The sequence below is a fragment of the Calidris pugnax genome, unplaced genomic scaffold (genome assembly GCF_001431845.1).
Source record: "Calidris pugnax isolate Ruff unplaced genomic scaffold, ASM143184v1 scaffold141, whole genome shotgun sequence".
Lineage (NCBI taxonomy): Eukaryota > Metazoa > Chordata > Aves > Charadriiformes > Scolopacidae > Calidris > Calidris pugnax.
The window spans coordinates 3,693,063-3,712,623 of NW_015090902.1; the positions used below are offsets into that span (position 1 = coordinate 3,693,063).

A 19,561-nucleotide genomic window follows, 5' to 3' on the forward strand; every position below is an offset into this window, starting at 1 on the left:
CAATGTTTTTTCCACGTGTAGCCCGAGTTCCTCATCAGTGTTGCTTTGGTAGAAGGACATAGCTGGCAGGACATTTCTCAGTCCCCAGGCAGTTGCTTTAAAAAGCCTCCTTAAAAAAGAACTGAACAAATAGATAGAGGGCAGCCCAGAAGTTAATACAGATCTGCAATAGTTTTCAAGTGGCTTGCTTGGAGGAAAAAACATGCACCAATTTCTAACCCTTTCACATTAGAAAGGGCATTCCATAGATGAACAGTTCCATGAAAGCTCTTCTATAGAGGTGACTAAACAAATAGGAGGGCCTCCTATACTGATTCCTTGACATCTCTATAAAACCTGCTCAAATTAATCACATATATTGCTGCTTAATAACCAGTGTGATTGCTGTGGATCTCTGACAGAGTATATGAGATCACAACCTGGCCCAAAGCAATGCCTTGCTTGAGAAAAGTGAGCAGCATTTTACATTTACCAGTAACTACAAAGTGGTTATTCCTGTAGTCATATGACATGAGTGGCAATTTTATTTGAACAAAGCCTGAAGGAACAAGCCTTTAATGCTTTTCAACAATTTTTCATCAAAGACTGTTAGCACTCAATCTGACAATAAATAGACTGAGTTTCAGACACATGCAATTTGCAGTATTGAAGTTATTTCATGTTGACATGTACTATGAAAAGTTACTTATTTTGCTGTTTAGCCACACACCAAAAATCTTGCTTTTAACAGACACAGTACAAATAAGGGTCAAAGTTATGCAAGAGCAGGTAGTTTCTGAACAATCTGAAATTTAGGAGTACTTGAAGAAAAGTAACGTAGATATTGGCGTATGAAGAGAAATAAACATATGATAAAAAGAAAACACCATCAAATTGTCATTCAGATGGACAAACATGTCCCACCGACATGCAGATGCTACGATACAAGATGAACAAGGTCAACAATCCCAGACATTTCAGAATTAAATACTAAGTCAATAAAAAGTCAGTCAGGTCTAATCACATAGAAAGTAAGTAATACGTGAGGTAATGTGTGTTGCTCTTGGTATACTCTTTTATAACGCAATCCATATCTGTTCATTGTTACTGTTGTGGACCTGGATCACACAGTCAGCCCTCTAACCTATACAAGCTTCCAGTTGGCCTGGTTTCCTAAATCCTCTAATTCATGCCATGCCCTTTGAGAAAGTCAAGGCAAAAAGCCCTTTGTTACAGGTACTTCTTCCGCAGTACCCCATGCTCTTTCAAGAGGTAAAAACACCCATAACAAGTATTTTTGCACAGAAGCACTAAACAGATCCTAGAAGAGACCTGGGCCAAGTGCTGTGATATGGCCCAGTGAGGCAGAGATTGTTCCTTGGATGTTTTTATTACCACAGAAATAGCCCAGGGCAGACACTCTTCTAAATTGAATATGAGGTATCTGAGGTTCATAGGACAAATTCAGTCTTTATTGTTCAAAGTCTTCCTATGTACAAATACCAATTAAACAGGCATAAACAACAGTACCATGTGAACCCAATGGCCAGTCACACGCTAACAGTGACAAACATTATAAGGTCAATGGCATAGTTAAAATGATGAGTATGCAAACAGCACACATCCTAGATTTCATTTACATAAAATGTTCTGACCTTATGAGCAAAAAGCACACTGGTGAAAAGCGTATAATCAGACGCTCAGCCTTTCACAGTTTCAGTGGTATAAACAGGCTTGACAGTCAAGGAAAAGAAGAATAATTTCAGATTAATTTGTAGAGAATTAACACTAGTATAACTGGTTCAGCAGCATTTAATTCCCCATGTGAATGAAAGGATAAGCAGGGTTCATGCCTGAGGCAAATGCATGTTGAGATTATAAAGTACTCCATCTTTGCAGCTCAGTACCAGCAATGGTACCGTGTCAGCTAATGAGTGTTGAGCCCTAAAATGGGGGCACATGGAATGGCAGCTTCACCACCCAAGTCAGTTCTGCTGGGAATAAGTCAAGGTTAAAGGTCTCCTAATTAGTGAGCAGAAAAAAAGGAGGAAAAAAAAAATCCCACAAATGTACATGTAATTTGCTCATAATGAATGATTCAAGTTAGTCTAATTAAAAGCCAAAAACTTATTCAAAAGAAGTGGAGAAAATTAGCACAAAAGAGTTCATGCGACAGGAAAAAGCAATGAAGAAGAGTTTGATGCCTATTGAATTCAATTAACTTAGTTATTCAGACCTCTAATTAGTCACTCTAGAAGAGCAACAAAAATGAAAATATATTAGTTTAGAATGGCATATAAAGATGTTAATAGCAGAATTTACTGTGAATTCCATGTCCATTAGCATTAGTTAAAATTCAAAAGCCATTAGCCAAATATAATAAAAATCATGTTTTATAACTTGAATTCTAGAAGCCTTTGTTGCATGTTTGGTTACAGTTGATTAAATAATACATGCTTTGGGAGAGCAACCTCCAAAACAGAAAATGGTGAGGAAAAAGTTTGAACTCTGGCTTTTTGTGGCTACTTTTTGAGGAAGAAAAAAGGACCATCAGGGGATTAATATTTTCTTTAAATGATTTTTATGGCTCACAATTATAAAGGATTAGATCACCTAACACATTTAGAAGTGCCCTGTAACTTTTTTGTTTTAATGAAAACTGCTGCTGAAGAGTGGCAAGTCAGATTTTTTTATTTTAAATATTTCTGAATAATAAAAAAGTTTTCATATGAAACTTTTAATTTTAAAAATATCAAAATCTTTCCTCACATTTTCCTATCTCAATTTTCAATCAACACATTCTAAAGAATTCTTTCAAGTATATTTCCTCACCTTACAAGCAAGTAAAACTTCACATTCCTCTGTAACTTTCCAATGCAAAAACTCTGAGAAGTGAGGACCTGGGAAATAAAATTGTCTTAAAGCATATGGTGTAGAATGAAGAGTATCAGAGAGATCCAGTGAAAGAAAGACAGATGACAATTATATTAACATCCCCTCAGCAGAACGATGAGAGTCAACTCCTGAACTACCCATCCACTAGAAGAAAAATCCTGCAGTAAGTTTTTATCATATTGACCCAGATGTCTACAATACAGCTTAGAAACATGAGGCTCACCTCTGTATGATCAGTCAATTCCAAATGCGACTTATCACACAAATTACCGTATAATGTATTTAATGCAGACAGAACTGGATAATAAACAAATATATCCAATTAAATGTTCAAAGCAAAAATCCCATGTCAGACATTCTTTGTCCACATTATATAAGGTTAAAAATTGTATTAAACAATACAAGCAACAGGAAATATTCCTTTTCCTCACTGAGGTTCCAATCCTGCAAAGAGGTATATCCTTAAGTAAATTTACTGATATACATAGCCTTTATAAAGTTATTGTGCTTACTCATGTCAGTAAATTTGTATGTTTTAGCGTCTGCAGGATCAGGGCCCATAATTGCAATATCCAGACCTGGGAGGTGGCAAAGTCCCAGACTTTCACTTAAATCATTGAGAACTGAAAGATCTTGTGAATTTATGTTGTAAGTGGTGTAATTTCTTTCCTGAATCTATTAAAAAAATAATCCTCCCTCCAAGAAAATAGAAAAGAACATAATTATGTTGCTTATGCAGAGAATCTTACCTATTTAGAATACTTTTATTAATTATTATTACATTCATCGTAAAAGCTATGTGCTTGCTAAGTAAATATTACAAACTAGAGCTCAAACTCAGTTTTTTAAGGATTTCACTACAAAATAATTTTGTATTAGATATACAGTAGTAATTCTTACTCTCAGCTGCAAACAATATCGGTGAGAAGTATATAACAAACTCTGTAACTGTATAGCAACCATGCGACAAATATACATTTTGTTCCTGGAAGTTTGCCTGGACAGAAACCACAGGATCAGTTATTTAATCTTCCTTGTCTGACACTATGCTGTCTACTCTTCTGTCAATTATATTGAAGGGACAATTTGTATGCTTAAAACTAAACATGCTGAAATGTTTTTTTGGATCAGAGCCTACAGTAGGTACAATTCTCGTGAATACTGAGCAAAGATAACCTCTTGTAAGGGCTCCCACTTTTCTTATCTACATAGTGAAAGTTCTGTCACAACTTTCCCCATCATTGGACACTTTTAAAGTTCAGCTGGGCAGGGTGCTGGGCCGTCTTGTCTGGACCGTGCTTTTGCCAAGAAGTTTGAACCAGGTGATCCTTGAGGTCCCTTCCAACCTGGTATTCTATGATTCTGTGAACTTGCATGTTTTGTATGACAATGTTGAAAAAAAAGATCCACCAAGGGTTCTGACTACTCAGACAACAATGCAAATTGGAGGCTCTTAATATTCGCCAGGGATGCATCAACAGCTGGAAACTGGACCTAAAGACACCAGTCTATTCCATCTTACCTTGTTTCCTGAGAAATTCCTTTCTCTGCAGCTCAGACTCAGCCAATACTGCCTTGAACGCTAAATTTTAGAAAAGGTGAATGAAAAATGATTTAGTCACAAAACTACTCAAAGGATGATTGAAGTTCATTTCTTCACCACAGTCAAAGTTTCAGTGTTTCAGTGAACATACCATCTCCGATGAGAACTAATGAAGACTGGTTCTTGGCCTTTCCATCTTGAATCTGTACTGTGTAGGTACCTTCATTGTCAATTGTAAATTTGTCCATCACCATTTCTATGATGCCATTTGCACGGTCACAATTTATTTTATGCCTCTAAAACAAACAAGTAATAACTTTAGTGTAGTTTAAATTACTTATGATTCTCTATAGAATTAATCACCTTTTATATCTTTGCCTCCACACTCAATCTTTTTCATGTACTTTTAATTGTAAACTATGGAAACCAGGTTGTGCTTGTATTTACTGTTGTACATCAAGATCCCAATGGTGACAGAAACCTCTGTGTGCTGCTGCATTTGGAATCCTGAAGTCATCATAATACAGCTGGTCTGGATTTAAAAATAATAGTTTGTGGCACTGTGCATGTTTGAAGAAGAGCCTAGACAAACAGCCTTTATCTGCATTACAGCTTCCAGTATAACAAGGGGTTTTGTTAGGCTGAAGCATAGTTCCTAGAAGAGTCCAGAGATAGCTGGAAGTATTATGTTTGTAAACAGAAACATGGATCTCCAAATAAATCCATCACAACAAATCCAAAAATTCATCACTACTAAATGCTTCTGAGACATAAGTGGCAGCTCAATACTGGATTAAAAGTTTATTTAGGAAGGGTATAATAATTTTCTCATCCAATGCTAGGTATTCTTTTCAAAGAACGCTGAAGTGAAGACCATGGGAACTGTAACTTGTGCAAAACTAACAAAGCTTCTGGGAACTAAAAAGATCAACCAAGTACAGCAAAAGAGAATTAGAATTCTGTTGAAACATCTAGTTACCCACTAAAGTGCTTGCAGAATACCCAAAACACCAAACATTGACTTGAATTCAAAGTTAAATATGCTTTTCACTGTTTGTGTCCTTTTTGTGTTTGCATTCTATTAAATATTCCAGAAAGATAAACTATTGGCAGGCATTGTTAAGGAAACAGAAAATTGCAAGCAAATATTAGACAATACTTGCAAAATATGTGTTTTGAATTTGTAGGTACTATTTCAGATATAACCACCTTTTACTAAGTAATATCCTCTTTCATTCACTGACTAACAACCATGAGGACCACATGTCCCACTAACAGTGATGTAGTTTGAACTTCAATTTACAAATTACTTAAGCAATGTAAAAATAATCCACAGAAGTTACTTGGTGAATACTTTCAGGTAAGCAATGTGGCCAAGGATATTACACACTAACTGTTCCATTCTTGATGGGACAGAAAAATGAATGTCATCATCTAGAAGGAGTTCTGTGCAGTAAATTACTATAGACCCTGCTACTGTTAAAAGACATGATGCCTTATAAACAGAATATTTTGATTAAACTTTTTATTGGACTCCAAAACTAGAAAAAGGTACCTAAAGCCATAGGCAGATAAAGGTTAGGAAAGGGGAAGAAAGAAAGGAAAAAAACACTAGTTAAAATATAACTTATTAAACTCTCTGGAATCACTTCCTTAAGTGGAAGAACCTTTAAGTACTGATCCAGAATTAGTAAGAATGACCCCACAGTTATATCTGCTTCAGATTTGAGGGACATGTCCTGGCCAATCTCAAGAACAGATTCACTGTTGTATGGACAACATGCCTGGAAGAACAGCATAGACATAGTCAAGATGTTTAGCATTCATTACTGGTACTTTCAAATGTACAAATAGCTTAAATCTTATTGGGGTAACTGAAGAATGAAAAAAGATAAAAGATAATGGAATTAACAAAGCAGTAGCTAAAAGATTGATTAAAACAATAATTTATTAAATAAATTACTTAAAAGGAAGAGACTGAGATGTAACATTTATATAAAATAACATCGGGAAATGCTCATTTAATTTGGATATGCCCTTTCCTGTATATAGTTCAAGTAAAGGTATAATGTCAAAGAATCAGACAAGATTTAATTAATCAGGAAATTAAGTGGAAAAATTATTTATTAAGAGTTCATCTGTAAGAGTTGAGGAGATAAGCCAGGTAGGTTAAAAAGAGAAGTTATAAACTTCACCAAACTAACAAAAAGTGCAAATTAAAATTCTCACTTACAGTCTCTTGCCCACAGAGGGCAAGGTCAACACTTGCATTTGTTTCATCAGTTCTCAGAGAGAATGTTAAATTGAGATTTGCCAGAAGCAGAAAAAGAAGAGCAAGATGTATGCTGTTATCTGATCTTTTATCACACCTAGATTTTTTTTTTATTTCTTGCTTTTAGGTAAAGGAAAAAAAAACATTAAAAGATTAAAATGACAGCTGATTAAATAGGACTAGTTCATTCCATTCTCAGATTATTTTGAAATCTAACCGAAAGCATTCCCTGTTAGGACCTAGAAGGAAAAATTTATCACTTCAGCCAATGTCAAGAATCAGACTACAATTCACCAGCATAATGGTCTATTGAACATGTTCAGTGACTGTAGCCCAGTCTCCAGGCAGGTTTTAGAGTGTAATTAGGCTTCTAACTATTGCCATTATGCAGCAAGATGAAGTTCAATGATTTTATGGGCACCATAAATACAAGGCTTTTATGCGACTTTCCACAAAAATATCATCAGTCTCCAAACGTAAATGTCACCTGTGGGTTACTAATTAAAGAGGTGAAATAATACAGCTTCACTTCAAGACTCTCTCTGATGTCAACACTTCCAAAACATATGTGAACTGAAAATAGCTCGTTCTGTTCCACTAACATTGCCAAGACAGAATATTGTCATTTCAATACATCCTAGTCACTAATATTCAGGTTTTCAGTGCTATAGCTTATTACATCCAAAAGCAAGAAAAACAGGGCAGTATTTTACTCAAAAAGACGACTTCTTCCACTTGTCAATATGTAATTAAAGTAAATGCTCGTTGCTTTTCTATGGTATAAAAATGCTGATAAGCTTCTCTGGCCAAAACTAGGCTTTATATCCTCAGGAATAAACTGAACCTTTAAGTAGATTCCTCACAGGAAAAGATCTTTCCAGTTCTGTACTTTATGCCCAGTAGATGAACCATACTCCAGCCCTGCAATGGCATAATCTTGCTTTTTTCTCAGCCCAGTCTGACAACTTTTTTGTGTTCTTTTCTATGAAAGGTCTTCCTAGAGCTATAAAAATGCAGGAAGCTGGTGGCCTGCCCTTTCATCTCTATGTAGCCATCCAATGACCATGTAATGTTTTGGGCAGTGACACCATCTGAAATTTTTACATCTATGATCACTGTTGCATTGCCAAGTGCCACCTACATTATATGTACAGCTAGTAGCAGTAGCACTCAGAAGGAACAGCATGTCTTGCTGGTTTGGAGTCCAAAACTGTACATGAAGCAGCTTTTTTGTCCTGAGCTATTTTCCTAAAATATTTGTGCCGTACTTTTAATCAGATGTGTTTAATACTGGTCTGTGACTAATTTCTCCTTCTTTTCAGCTGTTGGTTGTCTAGCTACCCAAGATGAATATGGATTTCAGAGGTTTAAACTTTGCTCTCTTTTTTTGACATAAATAGACTTACTCTGCAACAGGAAATCTATACTGCAAAAAAGATTCAGATTAAAGACATTCCTTTCAGGTATTATCAGACCTTAATAACACAGTTTTAAGCAACTATAAAAATGTAATACCTATTAATGCATAAAAGTTTATTAAACAAAATCACATATATATTTACTACTCAAAATGTACTTACATCACTGTTTTCAACTTCTTTATCATTAATAACAAATCTGAAGGTAGAATTTGGTGACAAACTTTCAGCCTGAATCCAGAAACGAACTTCACCTTTGTCAAGAACCTCATAAGCTAATTCTGATTTCAAAGGTATTGCTACAGAAAGAAAAGCAATCAAAAGTCAATAATGCATGAATCCTTGTGAGAAAAAAGACTATTGTAGTAAAATATTAGTATCTCCCTATTATTTACTGAATGTTAGATATAGAATAAATTTTATGCAGAAGAAAGACATGTAATGCAGTCTTTGGCTGATTTTTAAATTAATTTCTGAAAGGGAGGAAAGAATTTACAGCTTATAGTTTGCACATCGTTTAACGAATTGGCTATATAGCAACCTTTAGTATTTTGTCAAAGTTAAGCTTCAAAGGACTTTTAGGCAATGATGATTTTGTTCAATGCAAATTAATTTTCTTCCGAATGAATGGAAGGAAGCAAGTTGTTCCACGAAAAATGAATTTGCTGTTGTCTCAGGAAGAACCTTTTTGGAACTCCTGTCATTAGTATGTAATTATATTTCTTCTAGAAGTATCAAATAGATTCAGATCTTCAACTTACTTGGATTCTTTATTTCATTGCTTAATGCCATCAAACGTTCAAACTCTGAAATTAAGAAAAATAATCATGTTTTAATTTGTTCTGAAAAATATAGTCAAAAAACAAGTGTCAAAGAAAGTACACATCAGCATCAGCAGATAATCTCCTTAAGTCTTATACGGGAAATACCCAGCTCTCTTCACAAAATGATGATAAAAAAATAAGATTTAAGAAAATTAAAATTCTGATTTACCAAGTGTTCTTATTTCATGCATTTTCATGAACACTCTCTTAAGCAAAAGAATCTAAACAAGGGACAAAACCTATTTTAAACTCTTTATGGGATTTAAATGAATGATGGGAGACAGTAGCTTAGAGGCAGTGTATGAAGTTCCTTTATTTGCTGACCTCCTTTTTGATGCTGAAACAAGACTGAGTGCAGGTTAGTCTGAAAAAGGTATAGAAAGTTCTATTTAATGCACAAAATCCTCATGAAGGCTGCGTGAGAGTCTAGAAATCACTTTGTTAGATTTTCGTACTAACCCTATTTATCATATTCATTACTAAAAAAGATTCAGAAGATGAACATTACTGCCAATTCCAATTTTACAGATAATGTAAAGACCGGGGGAAATTAGCAAGGATTTATGATATAGTCAAAGATTTAGCAAAATTGCAGAAGATTTTATAGCATTTGAGGAAGTAAGCGACCAGTGAAATAATGATTTTCAGTGCTAAAATACAAAATCTGACACTTGTGCATGGATCTAGTGCAAATAAAACTGCAATTTTGGAGGATAGATATGACCAGGCAAGACATGGGCTAAGTGTGGGATCGGAAATGCTATATAGATTTTATATTTGAGGAAGTAAGCGACCAGTGAAATAATGATTTTCAGTGCTAAAATACAAAATCTGACACTTGTGCATGGATCTAGTGCAAATAAAACTGCAATTTTGGAGGATAGATATGACCAGGCAAGACATGGGCTAAGTGTGGGATCGGAAATGCTTTCATTGCTCTTCTGCAAAAAAACCCTTTGAAGATAGGACTGACAGTAACTAACAGCACAGCAAAAGTGACATACTAGAGAGATTCACAAAACAGTGAAAAAAGCAAAATTTTCAGACATTAAACTGTAGGTGGAATAGATATTTTCAAACAGTATTATAGTGACAGTATAAAGAAAACAATTCTAATTGGGCATATTCTTTATCTTTTTTGTAAAGAAAAAATTAACTTAAGTAATCCCAACTTTCATTGTTTCGATAATCAGAAAAATAGTATAATGTGGTCTTTTTTGTTTTTCCTTAATGCATAGGAAAGAATATGGGAGTTGCGGGGTTCTTTTTGTTCTTAGACAATTTTTTGTACAGTTGAGGTGATAAAATGAGGAAAGACCTGAGATGGCAAGCATCTTACCTTCATCATCCATAACGAAGCTGGATGAAACTCCATCTGTGTCACTAACTGAGATAGAGTAAGTTCCCAAGTCTGATTTATCAGGATTTTTGAAGTACAGCTTCGAACTAAAATCATGAATAAAGAAGAATATAATCAGTGGGGTTTCATGTTATTGAGACTTTTAAGAGGACAAACTTTTAATAATTTGATAGACTGGCATGACTTACTGTGTTCCTTCTGTTTCAATCTTAAACTTATCAGAATCGTCAATCTCCTCATACGATTTGCCCCATGCAAAATGAGATGCATCTGTAGCTTCTTTGCACTCAAAGGCCAGGTAAATATTACCCTCATCATCCACACCTGAAAAGATTTCTTTTGTTCCTGCAAAATACAGATCAACTCACATGTCAATGCTGCATTTTTCATTTGAGCTGCAATTCAGAAATTACTAAAGGCAATGCAAATTTTGCCCATCTTCACTAACAGGTACGGATCTTACTTGAAGATCTTGAAGCATGTTAATGTCATATGCTGACTCAGCATCGCATACTGACAAGATTCTTACCCTACACCAAAAAATGGAATACTAAAAATAATAAATGTTTATTGAGAAACAAATCTATAAAATGAAACTGAATATGAGAAGATATAACAGTTTAAGTAAATTAGTTTTATTATCATTCTTGAAGCTTTAATAAATATGTTGTCATACTTCTTCTCACTCACAGCAAGTAGCACCTTTGTTTTTGAGAATAAAAACTAAAATAATCCATTATTAAATATTTTCTGCAGTAAGTAAAGCAAAAGATCTTGTCAGTACCTCTGTATCCACATGATTTTTTCTTTAAGTTTTAAAGCTAAGACCTTCTTAACTCTTGAAATATTTATCTGTGCTCCAATATCAAATCAGAGGGACTAAATGAACTTCTAAGTATTTCAGTATTTGAGAAGCAGAGGAGATAAAACAGTTTATTACCTGGTCGAGCCTCAACAAGCACTGGTTCAGATGTCTCAGATGACTTGCCTATCCCAGCATCATTCACTGCACGAACTTTGAAAACATAAGTATGACCCTCATGCAAATCAGTGACCTTGAGCAAGATAAAGAGCAAAACCAATTTTAAAAACGATCTAAACTCTTTTGTTTAATTATATGAAGATGTTAGCAGAAGTTGAAGTTCAAATGCACATCTTTGTTGTACTCAATCAGATGTTTTCAGAACTCAGTTTTAAACTAACACAAACTAATGAAAATATTACCTTAAAATAGCGCTTTGAAGTAGGTTTTTCATTAGCAGTGATCCAGTCTTCTGTATCTACTTCCTTATAGTCCACTAAGTACCCAGTAATAGGGCTTTTACCTTCATACACAGGAGCTTTCCACAGAAGAACCAGAGATGTATTTCTAACTTCACAAATTGTGAGACCGTAGGCAGGACCTAAAATATTTCAAATATTGGAAGTCCACTTCAATATAATAAAGTTTTGCAAAATGGCCATCTAAAGGCTGAAATGCACAACTTCCATTTTGTTTTGACTGTGTTTGCTTTCAAAAATCTCATCCTTTAGACTAAACCTGGTATATGTGATATTTAGCTCAATTTCCCCTCATGGCTGTATATAGCAATATCTGCTTTATGCAGTGAGTGACATTAGTATTCTGTAGCATTCTGAGGCATACATTCTCAGCTAGATCTCAGTAACTCCAGTTTAAAGGAAAGCTTATTCATGCGGAAAATCCATGTAGTTTGAAATTTCCCAACAAGTAACAGAGGTTTATTGTCTATTATTTAATTCACCCGCCCCACATCAAAGTTGTTTCACAGAGCCTGACTCAGGTTCGTAATTTAGCATCAGAATTATTTTTTTTCTGTTGCTATGAATCATCGCCTTTCAGATTAATCCAAAACCCACTGGCACCAGTGGATTTTGGATCAAGCGTCTTGTTCCCTGATAGAAGAATTTTTCATTGTGAAGAGGGTAACGAACTTCTCAAGAGGATAGCTGTCAGGAGAACTATTTATGCCGAAAACATCCTGATGCATATGTGAGACTTCATACCTTTACAGCTATCGGGTTATGTTCTCCCTACTATACTTCCTTCTCCTTCACTTAACTGTTCTGGTGCCACTCAGTTTACCTTCTAGCATTTATTTTTTACTACACACTTGATATTTATTTGTACCTAAACTATACAGGCATAATCATATTGGTTTCCTACCATTGATATTCAGCCAAATAATGTAGCTGAAAGCATGCTTCTTGTGCTTTAAATTTTAAGTAAGGAAATGTGAAAGTAGCTGAGACCTAGGGGTTTTCTCAGTGTTGTCAGTGGGCCTAATTCAAGATATTATTTTTCCCTACAACATTCCAACATTCCAGCCTACATGGTGTGAACTAGTGACGAATGAACATGAAATTTGTGGAGGATGATATTCACCAAATACACAGCAAAAACCAGTAGAAATATGTTGCTCCTTGACATATGGAGAAATATGTTTCTTCAAGCACATTTCAGAAAAGAAATATATAGGTACTGGTTGCAGATCTTATGAGGATAAATACCAGATTTGTGACGGAAAGATTGCAATTTTTAAGCAGCCTAAAGCCTTTTCAGGGATCTTTAAAAATCCCAACGTAAATGTCTATATATCCAAGACAATTAGAATTCCACTGGCAGATGCACTTGCTAGAAATCTAGACAGTAAAAGAAAATGTGTAATGAGATATGTTCTATTCTGAGGATTCTGAGACCACAGACATTTCATTTTTTTAAAGTCATGTAAAATAATTCATTAGCTATCATTGCCAAGTCACAGAGGCTTACAGAGATACCCAAGACTGGAGTTCTGCAGAGGGATGAAATAATTATGGGCTCTGGGCAAGAAATCCATCACTCATGCTGGAAATCTTGCGAAGGGTTTTGGCCTATCTAAGGAAACCTCCATTCCATATCAAAAGGTGGAAGAATATTTCATTGACACCGGGAGTATATTGCAGTCACATTACATTAGTCTTCAATATCCTTAGTAAGACAGGGAAGAGGGTCAGCCTCTTTCTCTCAATTTTAAATCTCAATTATTTCTTTTCATTATTGCTATGCCATTGTTTAAAAATTTATTCTAAAAAAGACTTCTGAAATATTTTAACAGGTTTGGCTATTGGAGGGGATGAGGGGATTGTTTGTTTGCAGCTGTGGTTTTTTTAAGCAGGAAGAATGCAATACTCTGTTGAACTAGTTTCGTAATGAGAACAATATAATCAGTCAAGGAGTAGAAAGGTCAGGTTGTTCATTATGAAAATGAAAATTTCACTGTCTTCATTTCCTGAAAGTGCCTTTTATTTTATTTCTTTATATATCATTTAAAATGAAGGATAATCTTCACTTGTTTACACACTAGGCAATTTCACTGACATTTTGAAAACAATGTAGAGATTATAAATCACAGACCCTTTCTTTAAGAAAAATAATTGTTCCACCAATGATGCATTTATACTAAATATTACAAAATTACAAGAAAATGTAATTAACATAAAAAAAGTTAAGGTCAGGAGATTAAACATTTTGCTATTGACAGCTTTGCCATGTCATTAAATTCAGAAGCTAAGGCATGAACCCAGAGAAATTCAGGTTAGAAAATACGGACAACAAGTCTCTGACAAGTAGTTTTTCAGAAAAGAATCTGGACATTAAAAAGAAGTAAAAGAAGTGAGCTTGGAACTTAGCATAACAGTGTAATTAAAAAAAAAAAAAGACAAATAGAAGGGGATTTGTAAGCAGGCAAATAATTGTAGGAGATGCAGAGTTACTATTTCTCTGCTCAGCACTGAAAAAAACTTTAATTGAATAATGTCCCCAGTTTGTGCATTGATATTCAAGAAAGATATCAGCCAACTAGGAAAAGCTCAAATAGCAAAAATAATGTTTATTTAGAGATAGGGAATCCATGATCTATGGGAAAAGATTGTGTGAACTGGGTTTTGTCAACTTAAGGGTAAAGCCAGGAGTCTGATAAAATCTTTAAACACATAGAAAAGCTGTTGCAAAGAGGAAAAGAATAATCTCTTCTTCATGTCTTTGGTGGATAGGGAAAGAAGCAAACAGGCTTAAATTGGAGGAAGAAAGATTCAGGAATATTAGAAAAACTTTGAAACTGTAGGCATAGTAAGATTAGGAGTAGATACTTTCAAAGAAACTAGACTTTCTTATGGGTAGAAGTCTTTAAGGATGGATTAGACAAACCTCTGTCAACAAAACAGGTATAGAGTTCATCCTGCATGTGGGCAAGCAGTTGAGCTAGATGATATTTAGGAGTCTTTCCTAGGAAATGATTCCATGATCTTACTGAATTGTTTCTTGTTCTGGGAAGTAATTACTTTTTGTGTACAACATAGAAAAGAAAACTGAAATTTACTTGCTCTCTTATGCTAATTATACCTTTTTGAAAACACTAAAAATTCTGACAGTTTTACAAAACCAGATTTAGGGGATAGATGTTTTTTTTTCTTTAGTGAGAAAATAACCGCATGAACACTTAGGCACAAAACAGATGCGTGTAGGTGTCGGACAACTCCTGATGACATAAACAAGTATTAGAATGGATCCTTAATTGCATACCGAAACTCAATGTCATAAATAGAATTCGATTTAGCAACAAAGTAGTATTTTACAGCATTTTGGGGAAAAGAAGGTAGAAATATATTAAAGTGATAGATGCCTGTGTTTTTATTATGGGCTCTACTGTGACACCCTTTCTTTAGGCAAATCAGTACCAGACATTAGAAATAGCTTCAGCAAAAGTGTTGCTCAATGTGAGTGAGGGTGTTACAAAACATGAGGGGCCTTCAAAAGCCCTTTCATAGATTATTATTATTGAGTCCTGGCACACAGTCATTCCTACTGTGTGTTTGTTAGCACATTTGTTCTAACACCTGGCTAATAATAATCTCTCATGAAACAGCTAGGTACAGTCTAGGGGAACCACATGAATAAGGGTACAGTAGTTGAGACTGGGAGACTTTAGCTGCAAAGTGTGAGCTATATTGTGCTACTTGCCTCGGTCAAGAAATAGGCCCCTGCTGTGTCTTATTTATGACCAAAACCAACAGCTTTGGAGTCTGAAACTCCAGTAATATTCTTAATAGACTGCAGCAATGGTGCAGAGATGCCTATATGTTGTACAGGTGGTGAGTATGAAGTGGAGCTTGTAGGGCTGGGGGTGAAGAGCTGATAGAGACAAAAATGTAGGCTAAACGCTGAAGACTTTCTGCTCTGAGCTGATGTGGGCAGTGAAAGGAGGAGACACTCAGCAAGCTAAGTAAAGGTCGCCCACTTCCCAGAACATCCAATGTCATCTGTGGGGATGCGGAGGTAACTTTTAACAGCAGATCTTGGAAGCAATGGCAACCTGAACCGGTAGTATGGCATAAATTAACCAAAAGACATCCAGCAGAGCTTGGCTGGAATAGTGCACTGACTGCTTTTTAAGGAGTTTATATGGAATTGAAATTCATTAGTAACTAATAGACTTACCAGGTTCTGGCATAGTCCAGGCTTTACACTTAAAATGCTCGCTGGGATCTGAAGGTTGACCTACTCCAACCAGATTTGCAGCAGCAACTTTGAATTCATAGAAGGCATCTTCTGTCAAATCCTCTACCTTTTGGAGAAAAAAAAAATCAATATCTCAAAAGCCATAATTTGTATTCTTTTAAGAAATAGTTAAAAATAGGCCTTACTGCTGTGCTAGAATACTGGAAGGATCTAATTTGAATATTTTACTCCAAGCGCACTGCAGACATCTACATTGTAATTCCATGTTTCAGCCACATCATCCAATAACAGCACTCCATGTATTTGCATGAGATGCTGTAAAAGGCTAGATCAGAGGTCCAGTGAGCTCACCCAATGAATGGCCACTATCAGATACTTATGAATGAGTGTTCTAACATGAAATACCTTTTTGCATTGCTTATTAACGGCTATTCATAAGCCATTCACTTAAGCAAGAGTTCGAATGATGCTTGGTCTAAAGAAGTCATAGTGCACAGACCACAGAAGAAAGGAAAACTATAGGAAACTAAAGCAAAAGCCAATCCAATTAGTTTCACGGTATGCGGAAATAACTTCAGGAAAGATTTGGTAATTTTTTCTGTCTTGAATGTGTCCTTCTCTTAATATTAACTACCATTACAAAGTGAGGAAATAAGCATGGGAAATGGGATGACCAGAATCTGTGCTATACCTCTTCAAATGTCTCTGGTAAATGAACTCCGACTTATCTTGAGTCCATCACTACATCAACATCTCAGACTTTGAGGTCAAGGTAGACCAGCTATAAGGCATGAACTTCTTGACACACTGAGCACCTCATAGTAGCAGCCCTCTTCTATGTTTCCTCTTCCAAACCACCTAAATTCAATAAGCAAGTCTTCTACACCTCAGTCCTCTGCATAATTTTCCTGAAGTTATATTTAATCATATGTCTCAAGAGAAAGAGACAGCTGAGGGTAGGATTTTAGTGGAGACACTGAAGAGTTTGAGATTTTCATGAATAAATAAACTTCAACTATATTCTCTGTGAAAATGTGAGACAAAAAAAAGATTTTTGTGTGACTTTTTAAATGGTTACAAACATATGACGGGTTAGCACCAAATAGAAGACCAAAGCAAGCAAGGTAAGCTAGGAAAAGTCAGGCACTAGCACAATTTAGACAGAATTTCCTGAAGATAGAGAGCTATATAGTGTGATTCACAAGAGAGAATAACAGCTCAGCCTGTAAAAATGGTTTTGAAATCCCATGTTATTAAGGGAAAGAATATTTGTGGGGTTCCAATAGAATTCTTTAATCAGAGAGGATTAAACCTTTACTCATTTCCCAGTGCTGTGCTGCATATCTCAGGGCCTTTGCTGCTTGCAGTATGTCATAAAATACTCTGTGCTACTAAAAGCTGTCTCGCTTTTATTTCCCATCAGTATTTCAGATTCCAGTCATTCAAACTAATGTATAAAGATGCACCTTCAGGCAGAAATACAGTTACTGGCAGGACTGAGACTTAAATATCCAATTAATTAAACTCTGAATGGTTTCCCTAATTTGCATTACTCATTTGTTTACAAATGCATGTAAAAATGAAAATATCTGGAAAGCATTGCTTAGTATTGCTCTTTCATGCCTATCTTACCCGCCCTTTTTTATTTCTCAACATCCATGCTCCATCTGCTGTGTCAGAGATGCCAGTTATAAACTCACTCACAAGTATACATAAACCTGAGTATTGCTGGCTGCCTTCTGTGCACAACACATTCTTCCTGACTTCATCTGCAGCATTATTTTCTACTTTAGCATCAAATATCTTCTAAAGACTTACTTCTGCCCTGACTTTTATAGAAAAGTTTCTGACCTGAAGAAATTATTTTAAGAAATGTTTGGGAATAAAATCTGGATTTTTTTAACTTAATATAATTAATTATCAGGATTATTAATTGCTATATCTTATCTTCCAAACCTTTCCTCATGGAAGTTCACATCAAAATTTTCTTCTTTTAAGAAACATTTAATACAATGTAAGCACAAGCAGAAATAATTTCTTTCAAAACTAAATACATCACTCTGGTGCTCTGGAAAGGAGGTGATGAGGCGTAATGCCAGGTTTATTAATATACTTCCCTTTCCAGCTGAAGGCAGATTTTGAGAGTAAGAACAGGGACAGTTACATTTGTTCTCAGCCCATCTCCATTTCATTTACAAGTCTCCAGTTCTACAGACAGCACAGTCATCTGTCCTGCTAAATGCTCCCATCCTTTTTCTGCATGTTACTACAGCAGTGATACATACAGTGCTCATTAATGAATATAATTTATGATGCATTTTATAGCTCATCTTGTTCTTTGGGAAAAATGTGCTTCACAACTTTTTATTCAAAAGTTTCCTCATCTGAATGGCCTCATTGGTTTTAGTATTTCATAGCAGAGAATGGCATTGATTCTCTGTCCCAATTTTTAGGCTTGTTGCACTCCAAAATGCACAATGGAAAGGCTTGATTTTGTTGTACTAAGTATTTAAAGAATTTCTCTGCAAGAAAGCAGAAATCTGCCAAAAGCAGAGAAATATTAAAAATCAGCTAGAGAAAGAGAAATATTAAAAAGTACCAACCGTATATATTGTCTGGGTAATAAGGGAAGAATTGACTTCATGCCAGTTTTGATGGTTAGCTTCCCGTTTATCCAGATAATAACCAAGGATTGGTGAACCTCCGCTGAACCTTGGTGCTTTCCAGCCAAGGGTCATTGAATGACCATCACAGTTCAGAAGCGTGATACCATGAGGATATGATGGACAAGCTGTAAGGAAATTAGCATCCTGAGAGTTAGGACAGTCTAAAACACTGCAGCATATGAGTTGTTTAGCTTTTTTGTATTGCTTTTGTTTTCTGCAGCTTACTGCTACCTGTTGCATATCAGTAATAAAGTGGTTGTAAAGCTGCTAATCAACATTAATCTTATCTCCAAACATAAACATGGAAGCTTTTGAAACATCTGCTTAATGTGCTAACTTCTCAGGAGATAGCAAGAAGGAACAGATGATCTTTGGTATGGAAATGGTAATGCCAGGAAAAGTGTCTCCAGACCAAATATTATGCTAGAAAATTGAAATGGATCAGAAGATTTTTTTTCCTGCTAAGAACCAAATAAGCTGCTCAAGTACTTTTGGAATACACCAATAAGAAAAATAAACATAAAAAAAGAAGGCTATGAACTTAACTGAAATGAAGTCATATGACTTCCTGATCTGAGAGTGCTTTCTGCATTATAAGCAATACAAAATATTTGGACTTTCAGTAGCTTAACTGATGTTGAGGCAGAAAAGACATTTCCTTCATGAATTTACCTGCATGAGTTTACTCTCATCTGTAGCAGAAACAGAAATGCCACCCAGGCATCTCCTAGAGATGAAGAAAACCTTTCCTGAGCTTTTTACACCCCTACTACGAGAAACCCCCTTTCTAGCAAGCACTGTTTTGTATTTGCCATCCACACATGAAGGTTTGAGTATAACCCTTTCTTGACACTGTTGTGCCACAGTCAGTATAGGCTAAGCTCCTTCCCCTAAAGCTCATCTGATATTTTCAGTTTAATTACCAGTATAACTTGAGAGAATGTGACTTACCTTACTCAGAAGGGAATATGTTTGCAGAAGCCCTTAATACATTCCCTGATCTCGTAGGTGTACTAGTCATCAGCATGAAAACAGATAGTGATCAACAGAATTGGCCTTTTGTTCTGTGGTGTTACACTCAGAGAC

General features: G+C 35.5%; 1 protein-coding gene across 1 annotated transcript in view; it reads right to left on the bottom strand.

Moving 5' to 3' along the window:
- Positions 1–19,561, bottom strand: part of MYOM2 (myomesin 2) — a 79,331-nt gene that overhangs the window by 16,261 nt on the left and 43,509 nt on the right. The window contains exons 20-30 of the mRNA XM_014948978.1: positions 18,413–18,600; positions 15,789–15,915; positions 11,516–11,694; positions 11,232–11,346; positions 10,480–10,636; positions 10,271–10,377; positions 8,869–8,913; positions 8,270–8,406; positions 4,569–4,713; positions 4,397–4,456; positions 2,812–2,879 (exon numbers count right to left, since the gene is read on the bottom strand). Coding sequence (XP_014804464.1) covers positions 2,812–2,879; positions 4,397–4,456; positions 4,569–4,713; positions 8,270–8,406; positions 8,869–8,913; positions 10,271–10,377; positions 10,480–10,636; positions 11,232–11,346; positions 11,516–11,694; positions 15,789–15,915; positions 18,413–18,600 — 1,328 coding nt within the window. The remainder of the gene's footprint in view (positions 1–2,811; positions 2,880–4,396; positions 4,457–4,568; positions 4,714–8,269; positions 8,407–8,868; positions 8,914–10,270; positions 10,378–10,479; positions 10,637–11,231; positions 11,347–11,515; positions 11,695–15,788; positions 15,916–18,412; positions 18,601–19,561) is intronic.